Genomic DNA, 24,313 nt, shown 5'->3' with positions numbered 1-24,313 from the left:
GAGCTTAGGAAATAGCAAAGGGAAGAGAAGGCTTCATAACTTCATGAAGGGCCATCACTGGGTTTATATATGTAATGTTAGTTGCCCTCTATTAGCATCATAACTCTAACCCAGTCAGTTAGGCTGTCCTTACTTTTCCTGGTTAACTTCTAACACCATTACTTCCATACAACTGCAATATCAGACGTTCACTAAGCACCTGTCTACAAGTCTACTAGGGATGGAAATTAGCTTATGTGATCTGCTTTTCCTGAATATTAGACAGTTCATGTTCTTTCCGGTCGGCTGTCATGACACACACTTGTGTAGACACTGTCTGACAGAGCAAGGCTTCTCACACTTGACTCGGATCCTTTCTGTGCTCATTTATTATTACCTTCTTACACATGAGGTCATCTGTAACAAATGTCCAAGTTCAAAAGTTGAACACATTTCACTTTTTTTTCTTATGCCCCCTGAAATCAGAATGTATTCATCATTTATTTTGGGAAGCACACAGAGAAATACAAATTCCACTTTTAGCCCCAAGTCACATTTTTCTTCCTGATGGGATCCTGATACACCCAAGTTAACCAGGTAGCAGTAAGGAATATATAAAAGTAATAGTCTTTTGATAACAGGGAGGAACATTAAATTAATACCATACAACTAATAAGTAAACAGTACTTGTAACTAAAGTACTTCATCTTCTTGGAAATACTGACCATCACATTCTTGGCTTACTCCCTACATTTATTCCTAACATTCTTTCATTTTCATTATATATTCTATTTTACTTACTTAACTGTAAACTTATTAAGGATAAGTTTTTGTTATAACTTACCTTCACTTCCATCCATATTACATGGGAATGAAATCATAGAGAAAATATTTTTCATTAATTTTACCAGATGCATCAACAGTGGTTTATTTTTAGTAATGTCATAAAAACACTTTGGTGTTGATTTCTCAAAAAAGATAACCTCAAAATTAAAGAAATGGTCATTAAAAGATTTCTAGGATTTGATTTTTATAAAAATCAGTATTTTGAATTTCACAGTGAAGAGGTCCTAAGTTCCTCATATAACATGAGAGTATATAAAAATAGAAGACATAGACATCTTTAAATCTTTAATCCTTTGATTAAGCAGCAAGCATATTACTCTTCCAGGCCAAACACTGCTGAAACAAAAAGAAAAATAATGACGTGCAAATTATTTACAAAATCTGCAAAGCACAACAGACATCTCGCTATACACAGGTGTTATGCCACTGGCGACGCCAGGGTTTTGTACTGTGTGCTCTGGTGTACATCAGTTAGTCACAGCACGGCCCTCAGACACAGCACCTGGGCCCACCCAGGGACAACATGACTTTTAGATGAATCACAATATACTGAACACTGGACAGGTGCTGGTGCTGATCACGTACTGTGTACTGACAAGAGACAAGACAATGGCAGCTGTCAAGGTATACTATGCACATATGCAAGACAATTCAAGTGCTTTTAAAAAATGCTTTAGGTATTTTAAGGTATATAACTGTCCCTCAATGGCTTTTAAAGTGAAAATAAGTATAAATGCTTTAATATTACTTGAAATCAGTGAAGTTTTATCTGGTTATAGTCCAGAGGAAGAACTATTTATGGTGACCCAGTGAAAAGGAAAAGGCTCTACCCTGCAAACCATTCTCAGTTATGCCAGAATGTAGGGTCCTTGTGACAGAGATGGTAACGCTGAAAATTAAGACTAACCAATGAATTTAAATCTACAGCTCTTTAAAAGCCATAGAGCCAATGGAAGGGACTATTTTTTCAGTATTTTGGGAATACATGACCTCTGAAACATTAATGAGAACCTCTGATGCTGGTGGCTTGTGTACACTCTGTAAAGAGTCCATGAAGGTGTGAGCAGTCAGCCCCATGTAGCACAAGTGGATCCATCTGTCCCTATGCAGTCACGAGTCCAGTATGAAATCACTGTATCAGTAACACACTGCTGAGACACCCACCATCACTTATAAAATATTCTTTGTAGGTGCTTAATGATTATGTGATGAGTTTAATAGGTCTGTTTTGTTATAAAATGGGTCTCAGTATTTTTAGCTAACAGCACAATTATGGAAATATATGGATACATCTGTAGAGTAACACAGAACAAATTCTTAAGTTTACTTTATGAAATAATGTTGATGGTTTAACCTTAAGCCAAACTCACAAGTACAGGTTGGCTGTAAGGAAGACACAAATGTAATCCAAATAGCACAAGAGAGATTTATCAAGAAAACACCCTTCATATTATATGCAGACTATATTAGTAAGTATGAGGGTAATTTTAATTCAGAAGCAAAACACAAAAAGGGTATCGTAAATAAATGCTTCCATAGCCACCATTTCTACATAACTGACAAAATATAATCTCTTCTAAAGTTCCCCAAATATAGACAGCTACTAGTTAAAAGTAAATAGCATTTAGAAACATTTTTTTTTTTTCAAAATAAAGGAACTTAAAGGCATCCTATTTCACCAAATTAAGTCCTTACTTATATGGAAATTATTCCAAACTCCGATTACTAATAGACAGTGGGTCAATGACCTTAGACAAGGACTTTGCACTAGGACCCTAAACTGTATGCTAACGGGTTATCAGGCTCAATACATTCTCTGTGGTTTCATATAATTGCTTTGCAATTGACTAAATTGCTTTCTTTAAAAGGACTATACTAGAATTCCTTTAGAAAAAAAGCAACATGTTTTGGAAAAAGGGACGTGCAGCTATAATTTCTTAAATATGAATAAAATGAACATATAACAAAATCTGAAATGCAGGTTATTTATTCTTGCACTCCTAACATAGGAAAACTTATTTTAAAAAAATTAAAGAAAAAAAGCCAAAAATCCTTAAGAAACCTAAGGAGTTTTCACAATTCCTAAGTCAACATTCCTGTACTACCAGCCTTGACTATGAAGAGACAGAAAAATCAAGAACCTCAATAAAATAAATATAGTAAAATCAAAACAAAAAAAATCCCTTGGCATAGAGAACACTTAATATTTTTCCTTTCATGAGATCCCATTGGTGAATACGTTCTAGAAAGGAGCTAACCGGAGGCTTTCGTTGTGTGACTTTAGTGAACTGAAAATCTAGGTGTCCACTTCTGCTCGGGCACTGCCACGGACCGGCGTGCCGCCTCGGCACCCGCAAGTACTAGTCTCTCCCCTCTTGGTCAGTCAGATGAGCACTGATGTAATGACGGCGGAAAGTTTCTGCCATGTCCAGTTTAATCTTTAGTGCAGTGAGGACTGTGAATCTGTCTGAATTCCAATCAGTGATGGTGGCTGCTGACCACCGCCTGTGGACAACACTGGTCTTGGGTTTAGGCGGGGTGGCATAGAATTAGCAGGGCGAATGAGAGGTGGTGGAGGCTGATGGAGAGTTGCCCGGGGCTGGATGAACCGAGCCTGCTGCTGGAGCGGAGGGGGCTGCCGGTGAAGAGCCGGGGCGGCAGGCAGCGCTGGACGAAGAAGTGGAGGGGGCTGGTTCAGAGCGGCAGTGGGGGCTGTTGGTGTTGGAGTGGGTGAAGGGGCAGGAGGTGATGGACCCGGAGTCCGAGGAGCCTGTGGGGTCTGTGCCTAGAGGCGAGGAAACAAAAATACAGGTATGAGACTTAAATCCTAATAAGCTTGACACAACACAGTTTGGGCTGTCAGAGGAAAATAAAATCAAAACAAAACAAAAGCATAACACCAGTGTTTATTGGAAGCACAAGCTTCTTTTATTTTTAACCAAACAAAAAAATAAAACAAAACAAAACCAAACCAAAACAAAAAAAGTAACGAGCTAGGAACAGGTATCTTTATTAGTAAACAGAGTAACAATGGAAATAAAAATAAGACTATGGGAGAACAATACACTCTTGCTCTGCTAGGATCAGAAATTAGCATGTCATTGTGACTTAGGAGTCATGGGATGTATCACCGAGAAAGTGTATTGTCAGCCTTTCATGCTCTTTAACTGGCCCTTAAGAATACCATACAAAATGGAGACTCCTCAACTCATATTAGCTCAAATTCCAGACACAAACACACCTCCTCTTCTTCATCAGTGCTCTTCCCTGATGGCTCATTAGAAGCACTTTTTGTCTCCTCCCCTAAAGTAGGAGCGTCACCATTAGCAGCCTGGGTTCCTTGTTCTGCTTCCCACTCCTGCAATACCTCCTCTAAGTTAAACCGACGCCTGTAGTTTACAAAGAAGTTCTTCACTTGGCCAACAGTCTTGTTGCCAATTACATCTGCAATAGCTTGAAAATCTTTACCGTATTTGCGGACACCTGGAAGGCAAAGTAAATAACAGGCCTGTGAAGGGTCAGTCAGGAGAGCTGTGTGTACCACACATCATGCACACACACGATACCAGCAATGTGCGCCCTTTCTGATAAATTCTGCTCATTTCTCAATTCTGAGACAGAGGCTTAAGATATCAGGGTCACAGATGAAAACCGTCAATTATGTCATTTCACGGAGCCAGCCACTTGCCTTCAACTGAACAATCAGAAACTTACCATTTTTTACATACTCAGTTATTTTCTCCAATCCTCTCTTGAACTCTCAAATACAGTCCATTTATTGTAAAGCATTGAATTCTTTGTTCCATCCTCAATTCCACATTCATTTATTTCCCTAGTAGCCAGTCACCTAAATTTGAGCAACACCGTTTGTAAACAAAACTGGATGGGAATGAGCCATCTCTTATCCCCTCAATGGACTGGGTGAATATGCTGTTTGTTCCCCCACTAGGAAAACCATTTTAATTTTAGTCTTAATACTGACTTTATAGTGATACTTGCCCATCCCATCAGGATACCAACAAATAGAAATAATTTGAATACAAAAGCAGAATTAAACAATCTGATGAATGGGTTAAAGAAGGTATGTTTGAGCCAAATGGATTGTAACTCATCTAATAGTTGTAAAGACTTATGGGTAAGGATTTTAAGTTATGTTCTCTAGCCTAAGGAATAAGGTCATAGTAGGAAAAGAACTGTATGAGAATTTATTCACTAAGAAAGGTTCATATAATATACACACAATTGACTTATGAAGTTAGATTACCAATTGTGATACAGAACTTAAAATGGATAGTGATCTGTTCAATTTAAATCCCAAAAATGTTCAAGGGCTCATTTCTGGAAGCATATGTACTTAGCTCAAAATACAAAAGTAAAAAATTTTGATTTTACACTTTGATAACTGTTTTCATGAAAGTATCAGAAAATCATGAAAGAGCTAAGAAAGAAGATAAAAGAAGGCTTGAACACACATGTACACAATCACACATGAGACAGTAATGTAGAATATGGTAATACCCCAGCAGAAGCACTGTATGTTCACTGTACCAATTAATACAAAATATCCAGCTACCTAACAACAACATCACGGCATGAAATAGTTCTGCTTTCAAATCCTACTCTTAGTCTGAACTGAGGCTTTGGGAACAAGCACCTCCTGCTACTTTCCACCAGCGGGGCCTGACGGGGGGGGGGGGGGGGCTCTATGACCTTAGCACACTTGGGATGAGAAGTCTGACACTCTTTTAAATGCACACTCCCTCACTCCCTTTAAACAGAACTTTGGGTTTCGAAGATCATTCATTTGTTCTGTTCTCAAAAGTAAAAAGACATATGCATGACAGCAAACACTATTTAATTTTTATCAACATGAAATATTCTCTTTAAATCCAGGGGTTGATTTCAAGATTGAACTGCACAGTTCACCATGGATTCTATAGAGACTACATTACACTGAGGGTTGATTTAGCAATGAAAACCCCAGGTTATTCCATAATATCACTTATTCTGTAACAATGTAACAATATTCAATACTTCTCCACTACCTATACTTTAGAAAGCAGTCACTGTTTCCCTTTTAAGTATGTATGTAGAGGCCAGAGGACCACCTCTCTCGTGTCATCATCAGGAACACTATCCATGTTTGGAAAAATTATTATTTTTCATGGTGGAGGGCAGGGAATTCGTGTGCCAGGGCCTCTAGCCATTGCAATCAAACTCCAGATGCATGCGTCACCTTTTGTGCATGTGTTACCTTGCATGTCTGGTTTACGTGACTTCTGAGGAGACCAACCTGGGTCCTTAGGCTTCACAGGCAAGCACCTTAACTGCTAAGTCATCTCTCCAACACTATCTTTTATTGTATTTTATTTTTTGGTTTTTCAAGGTAGGGTCTTGCTCTAGCCCAGACCCACCTGGAATTCACTATGTAGTCTCAGGGTGGCCTCGAACTCACAGCGATCCTCTTACCTCTGCCTCCCAAGTGCTGGGATTAAAGGTGTGTGCAACCTCGACCGGCCCCATCTTTTATTTTTGCAGACTATTTCTCACTGGCCTGAAGCTTACTAGTAAGGTTAGACTAGTGAGTCCTGGGCATCCTCTTATCTCCCCCTTGCCGGAAGTGGAATGACAGGCACACAACACCATGCCCAGTATTTTTACAGTTTCTGGGGATGGAACTCAGGTCCTCATGTTTGTGAGGCAAGCATTTTACTGACTGAGCATCTAACCAGTTTGATAGCAGTAGTTAAGTGTTCTTAAACCATTTCTAAACACAACTGAGCTCTGCAGAGAAGAACAAGTCCTGACTGAAATCCAGGCATGGAGCTCTCTAGGAGCCTGAAATTTCAGAAGGGATCCTTGGTCCGCCTTCTCAAAATACCAAGCCTAAATATACAGGCTAAGAAACAACAATCTTAAGATTAGGGTGACAAGAAATAACATTAAAACTAACACTGACCCCCAAGTCTTAAGATACTATAACCCTATTAGTTTTGCAAAATATACTTCAAAAAATAGCAAAAAAAAAAAAAAAAATTCCAATGTTGCCCCACTCCTGATTCTTTTATGTAATCTACTTTCCATAAGAGCTTTGGTTTTTGTACAGACTTGGATGTTAGGAGATTTTCCTAAGTCAGTGGCATGTGCATGAACTTGTGTGAAGGCTCTGACACGCTGCAGACTCTGGTTCTGTGGAAGGTCACCATCAAGGGTCCTGAGAACACTGGTGTCCAGATGCTAATCTTTTGGTCCTTTAGGATGGTTGGGTAGGATCTGCAATAGCTAGAGCTCCCTGTAGCCTCCGGACTAGGGAAGCCTCAACTACCTGTTCCAGTGGGGTCTGACAAACTCCATGGTGTATATAGTGCTATGCTGGGCAAGCAGCAGGCATTACCAGGACACTGAGATTGCACAAAATGCTCAGGATTTCCTTATACGGTGAGTTTCTTTATCACTCTGTGTTGCCAGCTTCCCAGTGAGGCTTCAAGATGTGACCCACCCCCACTTTAAAACTTTTTAAAGTTACCATACCCAGTAATAAATAGGCTCATCATGGCATCTAGACGATGGAATTCTTAAGCTTTATGGCATGCTGGGCAGTTAGCCAAACTCCACTGTAATGCCAGCTGGCTTGCTGGACTGTTCCTTCAAAAGAATCCCAAATGGGGATTCAAGATGACCAAGCACAGCAGTAGCAAGGAACAATGATCTCAACGACTTCCTGATGGAGGGGAGACCAGCCTGTGTAATAGTTTATAGTAAACAGGCACTCTGATTGCTTGCTCAGCAAGTAAGTACAATGGCTAAATCCATCTCTTCCTAAGCACATGCAAGGGTTAGGCACAGTGAACCACGATTACCACACTCTCACTCTAGGGCAGGAAGCCAGTTATCAAGGGTGAGTGGAATCACCGTATAGAGAACCCTGGAAGAAGCAAAACTGTAAATTTCTCAGGGAGAGAAAAAAATTGTTCAGTTACATTTCTAAAGTTCATCTGAAAGTGACAATTAAACAGCTTGCCTTCCTATAATTACAGATAATACTTTTTAATACTTAATAAATATTTTTAAAAATTATGTTTGAGAATGAACAAAAATATAACTCATTAGAATGCTGTGCTATTAGATTTTATGAAAGTTCACATTTTCCAATCAGTAACTGTTACCCAACATAAATACAATACATACACATTTGAAAAAAATTACATGCTATTTTTGTTAAAGAAGATAGTCTGATTAATATAGTAAAGACTTAGTATAGCCACTATGTGCATCACCCCAAGTCCTGAGTTAGTGGTGTTTATTCATTTCCATTTTTTAAGCACTGGCTGGCAAGATAATTAGGAGCACTTAAAATGGTATTTCCCAATTATGTGCATAAAATCAAAATTTGCTTTTTAAAACTGGGAGGGATAGCTTGTAACAAATGTTTTGGTATGTTTAAAATTTCTGTACTACAAAACTACAAAAACATTAATAGTGATATAAAATGCTTCTAGGTAATAAAATTTGAAGGCATCGTATTTTTCCTGTGTTCTATGGAAAAACATCTTTTATCTTTTTCATGTGTATTTGTGTGTAAGTACACACAAACAAGCAAGTGCAGGTGGCATGTGAATGGCAAAGAACAGCCTCCAGGGCTGGAGAGATGGCTTAGCGGTTAAGCACTTGCCTGTGAAGCCTAAGGACCACGGTTTGAGGCTTGATTCCCCAAGACCCACATAAGCCAGCTGCACAAGGTGGGACATGCATCTGGAGTTCGTTTGTAGGGGCTGGAGGCCCTGGCGTGCCCATTCTCTACCTGCCTCTTTCTCTGTGTGTCTGTCTATTGCTCTCAAATGAATAAATTAAAAAATAATAAAAAGAACAGCTTCCAGTGCCATTTCCGAAATGTCATCCACTGTCTATCCCTCCCCCTACTATGCCCCCTTCTCTCATTCTTTTTGACACAGTGTCTCTCACTGAACTAGAACTTGCTAAGTAGGCTAGGACTGGCTTTCTAGCAAGCCCCAGGGATCCTCCCAAATTCCCCTTCTCAGGGCTGGGGTTACAAGTGCACACCATCATGCCTGGCTTGTTTTACATGGGGTCTACCCTCAGGCCCACTTCACCCACTGAGCATCTCCCTCAGTTCTACAGGCTTCCTTAGACACGAGCATGCCCTTGACTTAGTTAATATGTCTTTGAACTAATAGAGCACGTGGGTATCGAGAAGCTCTAAGGATGTGGTTCTTAATCAAATCAACAAAATACAACTTTTAAACTTGAACCACTAAGTGTATTATTTCTTTTTACCTCTGTAAATCTCAACAAATTCATTATTAAGGTAGGACAATGATTGGTATGTAAAGGGAGGGCTAGCAGTCTAAATCATATATTTTTCTTCGAAAGCCCATGGTTTGTCTTCTGAGTCCTACATCCCCATCTTCCATATTGAAAGTTAAATTCCATTACAAAAAATGATGAAAAGCTTAAATTATTAATTACTTAAAGAATACCAGAGGGCTGATAGTTACACTTTAACAGAAAGGATGTCTTTAAAATACAAAAGTGGGGCTGGAGAGATGGCTCAGTGGTTAAACATGCTTGCTTGCAAAGCCTGACGGCCCTGATTTGAGTACCCAGTATGCTTGTAAAGCCAGATCCATAAAGTGGCCCGTTCACACAAATAAATAAAAATGTAGCTTAAAGAACAAACTAGAGGCTGGAGAGATGGCTTAGCAGTTAAGGCATTTGACTGCAAAGCCAAGGAACCTAAGTTGGATTTCCTAGGACCCACGTTAGCCAGATGCACAAGGTGGCACATGTGTCTGGAGTTCGTTTGCAGTAGCTGGAGGCCCTAGCATGCCCTTCTCTCTCTCTCTTTCCCTCTCTCTCTCTCTGTCAAGTAAATAAATAAATTAAAATAAAATATGAAAAAAGAATACAGAGTTATGAGTTTCTCATTTCTACTCTCTCAATTATTTATGTACGATATTTACCATTTTTATTATTAATAGTAAAACCAACTTTTTTCTTCTACTTTATAAACTATTCTCATTTTTATGGCTACTACATAAACCTAAAAGGCAATTTCTAGATTTTCCATTTCACTGATCTTAGAAGGATGAAATTATGAACTCCAGGAAAGGAAGGGCATATCTATCTGAATATACTTCTATCATTTTCTGTTTTATATGAAATGGCACGTAAAGTGAAAAAGAACTAAATTTTGATAAAATTGGAAAGCTGTTTCCCCCTGAAATAGCATATTTTAATCAGAAAGCATTTTTGTAATTATTAGAAAATGAATATGTTCAGGAGGTAGACTATAAAATGGCAAACATAGCCAGGTGTGTTGGCACATGTCTTTAATCCTAGCACTAGGGAGTTGAAGGCCACTGGAGACTACATAGTGAACTCCAGGTCACCCTGGGCTAGAGTGAGACCCTATCTCAAAAACCAAAATAAACAAAAAGGAAAAAAGGCAAATATTTTGTCCCCAACACACACTAAGAGACATACACAGAACCTAATTTTTTCTTAATTCTTGATCAATAAAGAAATTTTATCATGAGTGTTAAGTGTAACTGCAATAAAAAAAAAAACAACTAAAAGCATTACAGGCTACAAAGACAGATGATACAAACTTCAAACAGGGGCAGTATTTTTCTATTAACACAAATATGGGAAGATGACGGTTGGTCTCAAAGTTAACTTTATATACTAGAAAGTTAAGATACTGGGCTAGAACTGGGCATGGTGGCACATGCCTTTAATCCCAGCACTTGGGAGGCAGAGGTAGGAGGTTCACTGTGAGTTCCAGGCCTCCCTGAGATTACATAGTGAACTCCAGGTCAGCCTGCGCTAGAGTGAGACTCTACCTTGAAAACAACAACAACAAAAAAGAAAAGAAACTGGGCCGGAGAGGAGAGATGGCTCAGTAGTTAAAAGCACTTGCTTGCAAAACCCCAGTACACATGAAAAGCCAGATGCACAAAGCGACACATGCGCCTGAAGTTTGTTTCCAGTGGCAAGAGGCCATGGTGAGCCCATACTCTCTCATAAATAAGAAAATAAAAAATATTAAAAGACTTTAAAAAAATTAAGATACTTAAGAATACATGGCAAAAATTGTGGAAGAAACATTCCTGCTAATTAATATACTAAGTGGAGTCAAGTAGCAGCGCCAGTAACTCCTCAAGCACTACTGCGATTACAAAGACGGGACTGGAAAGAACAGAACCAAGTCATGCCCAAGTGCCAAAGGCCACGCCTATCAGACGGAGCACGGCCCTCCACTCATCCTTCAATTAAGGGAGAAAGAAAGGAAAACATGTTTAAACTGTTAGCATTCAGTAGGTAGTAGCATGATGAGATGGAATAAGAGGGGTGGAAAATAGTATTTCAACCCTAGAAAAGAAAATGATCTTGATATGGTTGGCCTTAAGATAATTACAAGTTTGTATAATACACTTAAAAATCTTCAACAGTAGCATTAGATTATTTATTTTTCTATGTCACTTTGACACTCTATTACAAGTAAGACAAAGTAAAGTACATTTTAGGTGAGTGTTCAATCACAACATATGTATAAAATATTCTAAATATAAGGTGCTAAACAAATTAAAATATGTTGTTATTAAAACATAATTTATTAGTTAAATGTTGTAGCACATGCCTTTAACCCCAGCACTGGGGAGGCAGAGGTAGGAGGATCACTGTGAGTTTGAGGCTAGCCTGGAACTACAGAGTGAGTTCTAGGTCAGCCTGGGCTAGAGACCTCACCTCAGAAAAAGCAAAAACTAACAAAGGATAATTTATGACTGCTTTGTAAAAACGAAGTTACTATTAGAAGAATGCTACATAATAATTTATTATGAAGACTAGAGAAAAAAACAACTGCCTGCTAGTGACTGTAACAGCAAACTGTATGTTAAAACACACTACAATTATACACCTCAGCCACTGAGACTTGGGTGCAAGCGACATTAATCTGTGGTTACACTCTTGTAAGACATGCTGCTAAGAATGTGAGCAGGACTAGTTGAGGAGTTGTTTGGCAGGAAGGGGACAAGAGATGATAATATGAGGAATATGATCAAAATATATTTTATACATGTATAAAAATTACCAAAAAGAACATACTTCTAGATATTAATGTAAAGGTATGGGCACATTAAAACAGCATGGTTCTAGGTGTGGTGGTGAACACCTTTAATCCCAGTACTTGGGAGGCAGAGGTAGGAGGATCACCGTTGATTGTGGGGCCACCTTGAGACTACATAGTGAATTCCAGGTCAGCCTGAGCTAGAGTGAGATCCTACCTTGGGTAAAAAAGAAAAAAGAAAAAGAAGAACAACAACAAAAACAGCATTATTTAGTCTTCTCTAAAATAACTACTTTGGATGCAAACAGCCTTTAGATGACAACAGCAAAAAAAAAAAAAAAAAAAAAAGTCAAAATGGTTGGGTGTGGTGGCACATGTCTTTAATCTTAGTACTAGGGAGGCAAAGGTAGGAGGATTGCTATAAATTAGAGGCCAGTTTGGGCTTACAGAGTAAATTTCAGTTCAGTCTGGGTTAGAATGAGAACCTAACTTGAAAAAAAAAAGTCAAAATGAAAAATATATTCCAAAAAGCCCAAAGAAATAAAAATGAGACATTACATGAATACATTACTTGAAAATGCCTGTGAGATCACAAGAGCACCTGTTGCATTAGTCATTTAAATGTGCATAATACTACAAAGCATACCAACACCAGGGAAATGTTTATGCTAGTTATGGGTACTCTTCTTGCTTTAATATTTGTAAGCTACACACACACACACATTCTACCAGTGCCCCATCTGCAAATGCAGCTTTGCGCACTAGTCAATCTAGCCCTAGTGCTCGGGGGCTGGTAACCCCTCCAAGAGAGGCTGCGAATAGGTCAACTCTTGAACACTGTGTAGAGAAAGAGGAGCCCAGCTTCCCTAGACGTCCTCTTCAGAAAACATTTTCACGGGGATAATTTCTATTACAGCCCAAAATTAACACACTACCCTCTAAGCAAGCAAACATTGGAAATCAGGGTTCAATTCTTATCAGAGGGAAGCATTACACATGAATAAGGATTCCTGTTCGAAATCTATGGTAGAGCTCTGAGCCACAGTTGTAAGCACACAAGATCCAGCCACTGAACATGCTGACCACTGATGCACATCCGTGGTGTGCTTATGTTTCACTGGGCTCCACTCTCAGTCTTAGCCGAGATCAAAAGTCGTGAGGACTCATCACAGGGGGGCTCATCCATGCTTCAGTTATGGAACAGTGCTCACAACAGCCCAAACAGGAGAAATCCAAGTTTATGTTTCCCATTTTGCCCATGGGGATTCCTAGGGTAAAAAGGTTTTTTGCCATACAATTCAATACAGCATTATTATAAATGATGCATTAAAGTGTCATTTATATTATACTTCAGGTATATCTTTTAAGGCTCTTAAAATTGTATTTATATTTAAAGCCAGGTTTCGAAGCATTCAGTTGTATATCTCTTAAACGTATATTTTCATTACCTGACACTATCAGATAGAAAAACACTATTAAATTTACAGTTCATACTTTTAGTTAGGAGTGATCAATGTAAAATACAGTAAGAATGAACTCAGCTGCAGGAACACAAAACTGGACACAAGCTTGTGTGACCTGCTTGTGGCTGGTCATTGCTACAGGCTGTTCAGTGCTCAGAATAGGTGCCGTGCCTCAATTCACAGATTCACTACGACACACCCTAAGACACAGGACAGGATTTGTGGTCACCAGGACACTGTGATGAACACAAGAACCCTTTCTTGATCCGTTTCTAAAGGAAGGAAGAAGTATGGTAGCCCCCTTCATGACAAGTCACGTGCTCATTAACAACAACAGCCGCTTATCTTTAATATACCTTGCACTGCTAGAAGCTGCTCCTCTGCGGTCCAACGGGCATTAATTTTCTGATTTGACTACAAAATTAAAGAGAGGTTTCCTAATGAGGATATGAAAACAGACATTTTTCCAAAGTGCTTTACAAAAACTTTTAAGTAAATCATAAGACATGAAACCACTAAAACTATGACTTATGAAGATTTCATTTTAGATGGATTAAAATATATATTTTAGTTACCTTTTACCCAAACAGAAAAACAATGAAAGGGAAATGTACCAATTTGGTAGAAAAGACAACATTGATATTTAAGAGATATTAAAACCTAAGAAAGCCAAAGAGCGGCCACCCATTTTCAAATTACAATGTTCCCATATCACACACACACTGTGCATATTGTCAGACTAGCTTTTAACATTTAAGAGACTTTATTTTCTGTAGAGAGGATCTGTGAGTCTCACGTTCCTTTGCTTTATAGTATATTAAACCTAGCCTTTCTCATCCTAACAGAAGTGGAGTGTCGAAAAGGCATGTGTCTTAATTTTTTTTTTTTTTTTAGAATTTCTGAGCAGGAAGCAGCCCACTAATAAGACCCCAAACTTCTAAATGTTCATTTAGTGGGTTCAGTTAGGTTGATCAGTGGTTAAAGGCCCTTGCTCCAAATATCTAGTCAGGATTTTTACAGTGATACTATAGTATCAGATATGTAACCAGCTCATCCACTGACTGTGTAAGTCAAGAATGTTTAGTAGCAGAGAAGAGTGGAGCAAAGAGGTTTGCAGAAGGAACTGGTAAGACTTGGTTTGATACCTAGACATGCTCAGCAAAAGCAAGTGTTCTTTGAGAAGGGGTGTCTGGTCTTACCACTCAGTTTCTGGATGGTATCAATGAAAAAAGGTGCGTATTTCTTTATTAAAAAATGAAACAAAAATTAAATGTAAGAAACAAATTTTCTAATATAAAAAAAGGAAAAGAAAATACCTAGAACAAGAAAGGAAATTCACAACGGAAATGTTTGAGTTCCAGGCAATTCAAAAGGAGCAGATGGACAGCAAGAGAGCTGAAGAGGACACCTCAGTTAGAACACCTGACAGCAAGGAAAAGACCAGCAAGAGCCAAGAGCCAAGAGCCAGCGGGGACAGCGGGAGTTCTGAGGACGCGTGGGAGCCGCCGCAAAAGAGAAGGCAGCGGGCAGAAGACATTAAGCAGAAGAGAGACGAGTTGGAAAGAAGGGATTGAGGAGGACGAATGACAGCGGAAACGGGAGGGGACTATAATCAAAATACAGTAGATGCATGTATGAAAACTCTCAATAAAAAGAATTTTTTAAAAAGAGCCCGGCATGGAGGAACATGCCTTTAATCCCAACACTTGTAGGTAGAAGGATCACTGAGTCCGAGGCCACCCTGAGACTGCACAGCGAATTCCAAGTCAGCCTGGGCTAGAATGAAACCCTACCTTGAAAAACTAAACTAAACTAAACTAAACTAAACTAAACTAAACTAAACTAAACTAAACTAAACTAAAAAATCTTTTCCAAAGGGGGCTGCTGCTTTTCTAGGCTCCAACAACTGTTCTCAAGACCTGTGAGCTGTGCTGCTCACGCGCTCTTGTGTCGCAGCGCTTGGCTGTCCCTTCAGCTGTGACTGCTGCAGATATTCATGTCAACAACTTCCTGGCTTAGCAAAGCCATTCTCTGGTACTCTGACAGATTTAACAAGTTTTCATCCCTTCAGTTTGTGATTTCCTTTTGGTTTCTTCTGTATTTATACTGATTAACAAGAGCGACAGACAAGGCAGTGATGAGAAGCCTGGGACAGAGGAGTTGGAGTCACCAGGGAGAGTGACTGTGTTCTCTCTGTGCCCTCAGACCGGACAGAGTTCAGGCCAAGATCTCCTGTACAAGCTACATTATCATCTGAACTTCAAAACGTTTATAAGAAAATTTGGAGACTGGACAAACACAACTTGAACTAAAATTTAAAAAATACAGAGTATACTAGATTATTCAAAGGCAGGAGAAAAGTCACAATGATTGGAATGGGGGCAATGACGAGAGAAGGGAAAGTTGGAAGGGTTAGAAATTGAGATGGGTTTTACAAGTTTTTGAAATGGAAGGCATTTCAAGTACAGACAGTAACACCATCTGTGTCATGAAGAAGTGGCAAGTACATCTGGAAAGTATATGGCATCTAAATTACAATATGACACAGACCACTTTTCATAGGATGAATAATAAAAATTAAGGTTAGTAAGTTCAGACTACATTAAAATATGCTATTTTTATTTATTTGACAGAGAAAGAGGGAGAAAGGGAGGAAGGGAGGGAGAGAGAAAGAGAGAGAGAGAGAAAATGGGTGTACTAGGGACTCCACCCACTGCAGATAAACTCCAGATGCATGCGGCCCCCTTGTGCAGCTGGCTAACATGGGTCCTGGGGAATCAAACCTGGGGTCCTTTGTCTTTGCAGGCAAACGCTCTAACTGCTAAGCCATCCCTCCAGTCTCTCAGACTACATTTAATAAGCAGTAGGTTGTGTTTTCTGGGAGAAGAGGATGTGTGAGAGGGGTATGATAGTAGTAACTAGAAGCCTGCAAAACTAAAAGACTGATATGCTATTAAAATGTAGAGGGTGAGAAATGCTGATCTGGGAGATGTGAAAAAGTAAGGCTAAGATGTACTTAATTTGGGATACACTAAAAATGAGGCACTAGGTAGGGCATTAGGTATCGTTCAACTTCTGAAAGGTGAAGGGAAATTGTATAAGGGTAAATAACAGAGCCCTATCTTACTGAGGTATGCAGTTCCTATACTGGGCTACAAACTTTTTATAAAGGTCATGCCCTTCACAGTTACTCGTCAACATCACCACAAAGGCTTCCATGGGCAGGCACAGTCTCTCAGCATATCCACACAGCACTGGAAGGTTTAGCTGAACCCCAGATGATGTTATTGAATGGAATTCAGAACACATAAAAATATGGATTATATAGGGGCTGGGGAGATGGCTCAGCAGTTAAAGGCACTTGCTTGCAAAGCCTGATGGCCCAGGTTCAATTTCCCAGCACCCACATAAAGCCAGATGCACCAAGTGGTGCATGCATTTGGCAAGGTGAAAGGCCTTGGTGTGCCCATTTTCTCTCTTTCTTTCTCACTGCCTTAAAATAATACAATAAAAACAAATGGATTATATAAACTTCAGCACTAAGAATCTCTCTTAGCTCAGAGGTATACAGGAGTTATGTGGAAGCTAGAGGTGGCAGAGGATTTGCACCCATTGGACTCTCACCCGGCAGTCACAGCTGCAGCTTGGGCAGCGCTGCCAGCCCCGAGGACTGCTAGTCTAGGATGCATTCTCTCTCCCAGCCCCACTCCTAAGTGACTGAATGTGAATTCACTGGATTTGTGCCATTAAAATATACATATAAGCTGGGTGTGGCAGCGCATGCCTTTAATCCCAGCACTCGGGAGGCAGAGGTAAGAGGACAGCAGAGAGTTCGAGGCCACCCTAAGACTGCATAGTGAATTCCAGATCAAGCTAGAGTGAGACCCTATCTCAAAAAAGCCCATTTATATATATATATGCATACACACACACATATATGTACATATACATATAATGTGACTTTAACACAATATAATGGTGAGCTTGTATATCCAAAAGAAGGAGAAAAAGTGAATTCCTAGGGGGGACAAATGGACAAGACCTACCTTTATATGTGTGTGTGGGGGACTACAGCTGAGGAGGGAGCAGAGTAGTTTTAAGAGAGGAAAACCTCTTAAGGGGAAGAAAGGAAATGTCATCTAAAACAAGTGTTCAGAAAAAGGCACAGGGAATGAAGTTAAAATTGTATGACTTGGTCTTGGGCGGTCATGGATGCTGTGAAGGAAAAGCCTAAACTGCCCAGGTCTGAATGCAGCATTTGTGACAAAGGGGAAACAGGGCAACACAACGTAAATAAGAGGATTTCAATACATCAGTGATTTTATACTCTATCTCAAACCCTAGAAACAGAAGAAATTAACTTAAAAAAAGGATAACTAGAGTGTATCTTATAACCTAAAACTGGTGTAGTTGGAGTTAGCAAGGCAGCACCACTGTGGACCCTTCTCTTTTACAGCAAGCCGACTGTGAAGTGGTCCTGCTCCCCATATCCTACTAGGAACATGACAGGGCCCACAGAGCCGTCTACAGCAAACATTCACGCACCCTCAGGGCACGCGGCGCCCTCTTCTTTGCTAAACCATCCCATGCAACTCTTCACTGTTAGTAGTAGGTTCATACTCTGAATCAGAGGAATTGGAAAAGGTTACCCAGTTAAACCTTGTGCTCTAGGCTAAAAATTCTATCCAACATATGGGTGCTACATATCTTTGCAAGAAAACACCCATAGGGGAAAAGTTCCCAATTTTAAACCCCACTCCTGTTTTTGTTACGATTTTTCTCTCCAGATTCATTCTAACCCCATCTTAAACTAATGGAAACATGCACCTCTTCCCCTCACTGCACGTTTTCAGGGAGACACAGGACTTCCGACTTGAAGGTGCTTTTAGATTGACTCTTATTCCCATTGTTATCACTACCCAACTCTACTCATAGTCTCTGTCACTTTTCCATCACATGCTTAGTGTTTTAGCAGCAAGGAAGTTTGCCTGTTGGGTTGTTCTAAGTGACTTAATTCTAGAGGCTTTCGTAATAATAATTCCTAGCTTTCGTAAGACCTTTTACACTCTGGCCCCTGCTGAACGAACTTTCACAACCTCACTCACACAGTGCATTCATTCCTTCTCTACATCGTGATTTCCCTTCCTAAGGATACAGGCTGATTCATGAGAAAAGGCGTCTGGCGCTTCCACGGGACCGACCGCAGAGCCATTGGTGCTGCAGAGGCGCGGGCTCAGGAAACACTTGCGGGCTGTGCTCGCTCAGGGACAGGGCCCGAGAGCGGCCGCCTGCCCGACAGCGCAGCAACAGCCCGGCCTCTGCGGGCTCCCCTCCTCTTCCCGCCCAGCCGACGCCGCCTCAAGCCTCCCTGAAGCAGTCCTCTGACAAGCCAGTCCTCCCTGATTACCTGAGCTAGAATGAGGAATGTCCCCATGCTTTCCTGTCCTGCTTTGCCTATAAAACTACCACTTTCATCAGTTTTTCATGCAGCATCCACACGGCAAGCTTTCATTTTTACCAGGTGGAGAAACGCTCTTCTCTCATCATTACGTCTCTCCCGAGCGCCACAGTGCCCACCACCGACCTCACATGAAGTGGGCGATTAACAAATACTTGTGGCAGTGAGTGGACTTTCTTCACCACAGTTTTTCCTACATAAAAACAACTAGCCAGGTGTGGTGGTGCACACCTTTAGTCCCAGCACTTGAGAGGCAGAGGTAGGAGGATCACCATGAGTTGCAGGCCAGCCTGAGACTACAGAGTCAATCTCAAGTCAGCCTGGGCTGGAGTGAGGCCCTACCTCAACCCACCCCCAAATTAGCTGAGCTTGGTGGTGTACATCTTTGATCCCAGCACTTGGGAGGCAGAAATAGGAGGATCGCTATGAGTTTGAAGCCAGCCTGGGTCTACAGAGTGAATTCCAGGTCAGCCTAGGCTAGAATAAGACCCTACCTCAAAAAAAAAAAAAAAAAAAAAAATTAAAAAACTAGCAAGTAAAGTACCTGAACAGTTGTCAGATACTTGATTTAATGAAATATTATAATTATTTCAAAGATTATTAACATTTTTGATTAGGTAATGTCTAATCCAAAGGTGAAAGGATTACATACATTTTCAATGTCATTTGTGATAATCTAGTTCTTCAAAATATGTCCATTCAAGTGGCCCTTCTGAAAGTAATGAGAATAATATTTACAAACTTATCTTGGAGATTTCCTAGGTGACAAAATATATACGTGTGTGTGTGTAGAGTATATATTCAAGTCATGGGTTCAAAGAATGACCCAAAATAATACTCAAGCTTCACTGCATGCATATTAAAAGTATTAAGATTTTTACTTTGGTCATTTTTTTTAATGAACAAAAGATATAAATGTTTAACAGCTTCTAGCCTAGTAACTGAATAAAAGTATATCTGCCAAACAATTTTGATCTTCTTAAAAACATCCAGAGTGGGGCCAGCACTTGGAAGGCAGAGGTAGGAGGATCGCCGTGAGTTCGAGGCCACCCTGAGACTACATAGTCAATTCCAGGTCAGCCTGGGCTACAGCCAAACCCTACCTCGAAAAACCAAAAAGTAAAATAAAAATAATAAAAAAGTGAAAACATCCCTAGTATATAAATCTGAACTAGGACAAGGTTCTGTTATTTATCACTATGTGACCCTGACTAAGTCAGTCGCCTGAGTCTCACTTTCCTCATGTAAAAGGACAGCGCTGCCTTAGTTTCCTGTACAGACTCAAAGAGAGAGGAAGCACACATGCTACTGGACAGCACGTATTTCTTTAGCCACGATAATCAGTCAGACTATCTTGTAATTGTAATAAAAAATTTGGAAATTAGAATAAGCTTCTTGAAAATTTAATACTTTTCGGTAAAATTATCTGGGCTTGTTGTTTTCTTGTGAGAGAAACTGTTATTGATTCATTTTATGAATTCTAAATTATTCAGCCTTTTCTTCCAGGCAACTTTGATAAAACAACATTTTTTCTAAGAAATCACCTACTTTGTCCAAATTTTCAAACTTTGGGCATAAGGTTCTTCCTAGTAGTCCTGCAATAATTTAAGCACCTGCTGTTTTTACTTAATATTTAAATATAAAATTGTAGGCATTTAAAAATTCTGTTTTATGTACGTTGATATGTGATTAAAATTAAAATAACCAATTTAAATCATTTTTTCTTACAAGAAAATAGTAAATTGATTTTGTGTCATAGGTCCCTTAAACTAAATGTCACTAGAATGTGTCAGCTTACCTATGGATTTAGAATGAAATATTGCTCTATGTATTTTTCATTGTTTTCCAAAACCTAATCTTTTTGAAAGACGTTATTCAAAACAAACAAAGACAAATTTCTTCAGAAGTCCCATCTCCTGACAGACGGGTAGTACTAATCAAGGTGACTCACAGGACATCATTTCTGTGACCCTACTCTTTCACCTCTCCTGTATTTCATCTGCAGGAATTTCAGTCTAGCCCTTAAGATGTGGAAGGCGGAACAGGTCCTATGGGAACCAAATACAATTATTTGATTATTACATGTATATCAACATCAACTCAGGATATGAAGTATATCATCGGAGCCTTAAAAATAAAACCTGAAAATTTCATAGTAGAAACTTCTATAATAAGACATAAATGATTCTTACATCTTAAGAAAATGATTAGTATGTATCTTTATACATTAGATTTTATATTTTCAGAAATGGAGTATAATGAATACACACAAAGGAACACCCTCATGGGAAATTTGATCCAAAAGACAAAGATGTTAAAATAAAGATGTGTTAACATGTGATTTGATAAATAGGTATTCTAAAACAGAATTTAAAATTTTACAAATAAAGCCTGTTTTACCAATTTATACCAGCTGAGAAGGGATTTGAAAAGGCAGTGCTGTGAATGCAGACATGCAGAACCACACAGCACGGTCACGGACAACCTGGTAGCTTCACACACACTGCATGTGCCTACAGCTGGCTTCTCTAGGAGTGGAAATGCTAAGAGGAGGAAATAAATGATTTTATTTAAATACAAAAGGATTACCCAAGACTCAAAAGATAACTATCTAAATGAAAAAATGCATGATACAATATTCATGTTGTGAAACTTCCAAAGTATGAACCCACGTGGGGTCAAGGGAGCAGGTGAGTGCTGGGTGCCCTCAAAGAACAAGATGCTCCACCCACCGCAACCAGTCACATGCAAACGTCATCATCATACCTCAGGAGGTTTGAATTCTTCAATTCCACCTTCCATTTTCTGTTTAAGTGCACTGTTTACTTGCTTAGCATTCTGAACCTTTAACAAAATAATGCAAAATGTGAATGAGATCATATACTTAAGTAAATTTTTATGAGTACTCAATAAATTAAAAGGACATACCAAAACCATCTTAAATTTTAGTTCAGGAGACCAGACATAATTACGGCACTTAAGGTGTGCTATCCCATACCTTCGACTAACATGTACACTGAGTAGACTTTGAGTAAGACTATGAATATCTCAAATCTCTCTTACTTGGGGAGGCAGGTACTAAACCCAGGACTTGACTCATGTTAGGTAAGCTCTCTATCACTAAGCAACATCCCCAGTCCTCAATCAGACTTTAAATATCGTTTAAAAAAGGAAACTAGGGCTGGAGAGATGGTTTAGCAGTTAAGCGTTTGCCTGTGAAGCCTAAGGACCCCGGTTCGAGGCTCAGTTCCCCAGGTTCCACGTTAGCCAGATGCACAAGGGGGCACATGTGTCTGGAGTTCGTTTGCAGAGGCTGGAAGCCCTGGCGTGCCCATTCTCTTTCTCTCCCTCTATCTGTCTTTCTTTCTGTGTCTGTCGCTCTCAAATAAATAAATAAATAATTTTTTTAAAAAAAAAGGAAACTAGGTCAGGTATGATAGCACATACCTTTAATACTAGCACTTGGGAGGGAGAGGTAAAACGATTGCAGTGAGTTCAAGGTCACCCTAAGACTACATAGTGAATTCCAGGTCAGCCTAGGCTATAGCGAGACTTTATCTTAAAAAAAAAAAAAAAAAGATTAAAAGATTGCCATGAGTTTGAGGACAGCCTGAGACTAGAGTGAGTTCCAAGTCCTTCTGGGCTAGAGTGAGACCCTACCATCTCACCAAAACCAAAAACCAAAAAAAAAGAAAGAAAAAAGAAACAAATATAATAGGTACTAAATCCTAAGAATACTTCTCATTATCATAATGTTGTGCCAAAATAACAAGTTACAATAACATCTCCAGTGGCTAATTTTTACTAGTTAGCATTTTTGGTACTTTATATTTTAATAAAAAACTCTCCAGAAGATCAAAACCCACCTGTAAGGTTAAGTACAATCAGTTTTGCTGTACTATAACAAGCATGTTTTTTCTACTTTTTTAAAGACTTTTTTTTTTTTTTGTGCTAGGCACTCCTTTAATCCCAGCATTCTGGAGGGAGAGGTAATAGGATTGCCTTGAGATGGAAGCAGCCTGGAGCTACAGTTTTAGCCTTGACTACAGTGAAACATTTCCTTTTAAAAAAAAGGAGGGAGGGGCTGGAGAGATGGCTTAGTGGTTAAGGTGCAAGCCTGTGAAGCATAAGGACCCAGGTTCAATTCTCCAAGTCCCCCATAAGCCAGATAAACATGGTAGCACATGCATCTGGAGTTCATTTGCAGTGGCTAGAGGCCCTGGTGCACCCATTCTCTCTCTCTCTCTCTCTCTCTCTCTCCCCCTCTCTGTCTCTAATAAATAAAGAGAAATAAAAAACAAAAAAGGTCCAAGGATGGCTTAGCAGTTAAGGCCCTTGCCTGCGAAGCCTAAGGACCCAGGTTCAATTCCCTTATACCCATGTAAGCCAGATGCACAAGGCGGCACATGCATCTAGGGTTTGTTTGCAGTGGCTAGAGGCCCTGGCACACCCATTCTCTATCTTTATCTTTATCTTTATCTTTATCTTTATCTTTATCTTTATCTTTATCTTTATCTGCCCCACTCTCTCTCTCAAAGAAATAAATATCTTTATCTTTATCTGCCCCACTCTCTCTCTCAAAGAAATAAATAAAATAAATGAACAGAATAGCCTCTATTTATGCAGTATTGCAAAAAGAGTAGAATGGACTACGTTTTTCTCTGTTTCTTTCTTATTTGGGTGTTTTCAAGGTATCACAGGCAAAGTATTTTAAAGGATTTCTAAAGAGTGCTATGGTTTCAAGATGGAAGGTGATCTGGAGAAATGGCTCAGCAGTTTAAGGTACTTGTTCACAAAGCCTGAAAGCCCAGGGTTTGATTCCAATAACCATGTAAAGCCAGATGCACAAAGTGGTGCCTGTGTCTAGAGTTCCTTTACAGTGGCACGAGGCCCTGGTATGCCTATATTCACTCGTAAGTAAGTAAGTAAGTAAGTAAGTAAATATTAAAATAGCCAGACATGGTAGTGAATGCCTTTAATCCCAGCACTTGGAAGGCAGGGGTAGGAGGATTACCGTGAGATCAAGGCCACTCTGAGACTGCACAGTGAATTCAAGGTCATCTTGGCCTACAGCAAGACCCTACATTGAAACTACCCCTCCCAAAAAAGAAGTTTTTGGCAAAAATCATGGTTTTACTAAAGGCTAGTAAGTACTCAATCACGTACTTGCTATATATGCTTAAGAAAAGAAAATATAACAGAAGGGAAAGAAATTACAAAACAAAAGAAGTGGCTGACTGCCAAACACTATTACATAGCCAAGAGACAGAGAATTCTGAATATGTTTGAGAGAGTAAATTTTGATTTTACCTGTATAATTGTAAAGTTTTTATATTACATATGATGTGTTATAATATTAATTCTATTTGTCTTATCAAGATTATATTTTTACTTCTAACTTTCAATGTCTTACACAACTTGTTAGTTTGCATATGAAAATAAGCAAATATGCTTTCTAAAATTCAAGAGTGTTTTAAC

At 39.4% G+C, this 24,313-nt stretch overlaps 1 protein-coding gene across 6 annotated transcripts in view; it reads right to left on the bottom strand.

The window, feature by feature from the left end:
- Positions 1-345: 345 nt before the first annotated feature.
- The window catches only part of Rcor3 (REST corepressor 3), a 67,043-nt gene continuing 43,075 nt past the window's right edge, over positions 346-24,313 (bottom strand). For 2 of the 6 annotated variants that reach the window (XM_045142412.1, XM_045142413.1), the window contains exons 9-12: positions 21,602-21,679; positions 13,734-13,791; positions 4,067-4,308; positions 346-3,610 (exon numbers count right to left, since the gene is read on the bottom strand). In XM_045142412.1, the coding sequence (XP_044998347.1) occupies positions 3,266-3,610; positions 4,067-4,308; positions 13,734-13,791; positions 21,602-21,679 (723 nt within the window). In that variant the 3' untranslated portion in view covers positions 346-3,265. Of the gene's footprint in view, positions 3,611-4,066; positions 4,309-4,539; positions 4,673-13,733; positions 13,792-21,601; positions 21,680-24,313 lie in introns of those variants that run through there. The other 4 variants (XM_045142414.1, XM_045142415.1, XR_006635149.1 and 1 more) reach the window with 3 other exon arrangements.

The sequence above is a fragment of the Jaculus jaculus genome, chromosome 1 (genome assembly GCF_020740685.1).
Source record: "Jaculus jaculus isolate mJacJac1 chromosome 1, mJacJac1.mat.Y.cur, whole genome shotgun sequence".
Classification (NCBI taxonomy): domain Eukaryota; kingdom Metazoa; phylum Chordata; class Mammalia; order Rodentia; family Dipodidae; genus Jaculus; species Jaculus jaculus.
The sequence above is the reverse complement of the archived record's forward strand: the minus strand, read 5'-3'. Positions and strand labels throughout refer to the sequence as shown.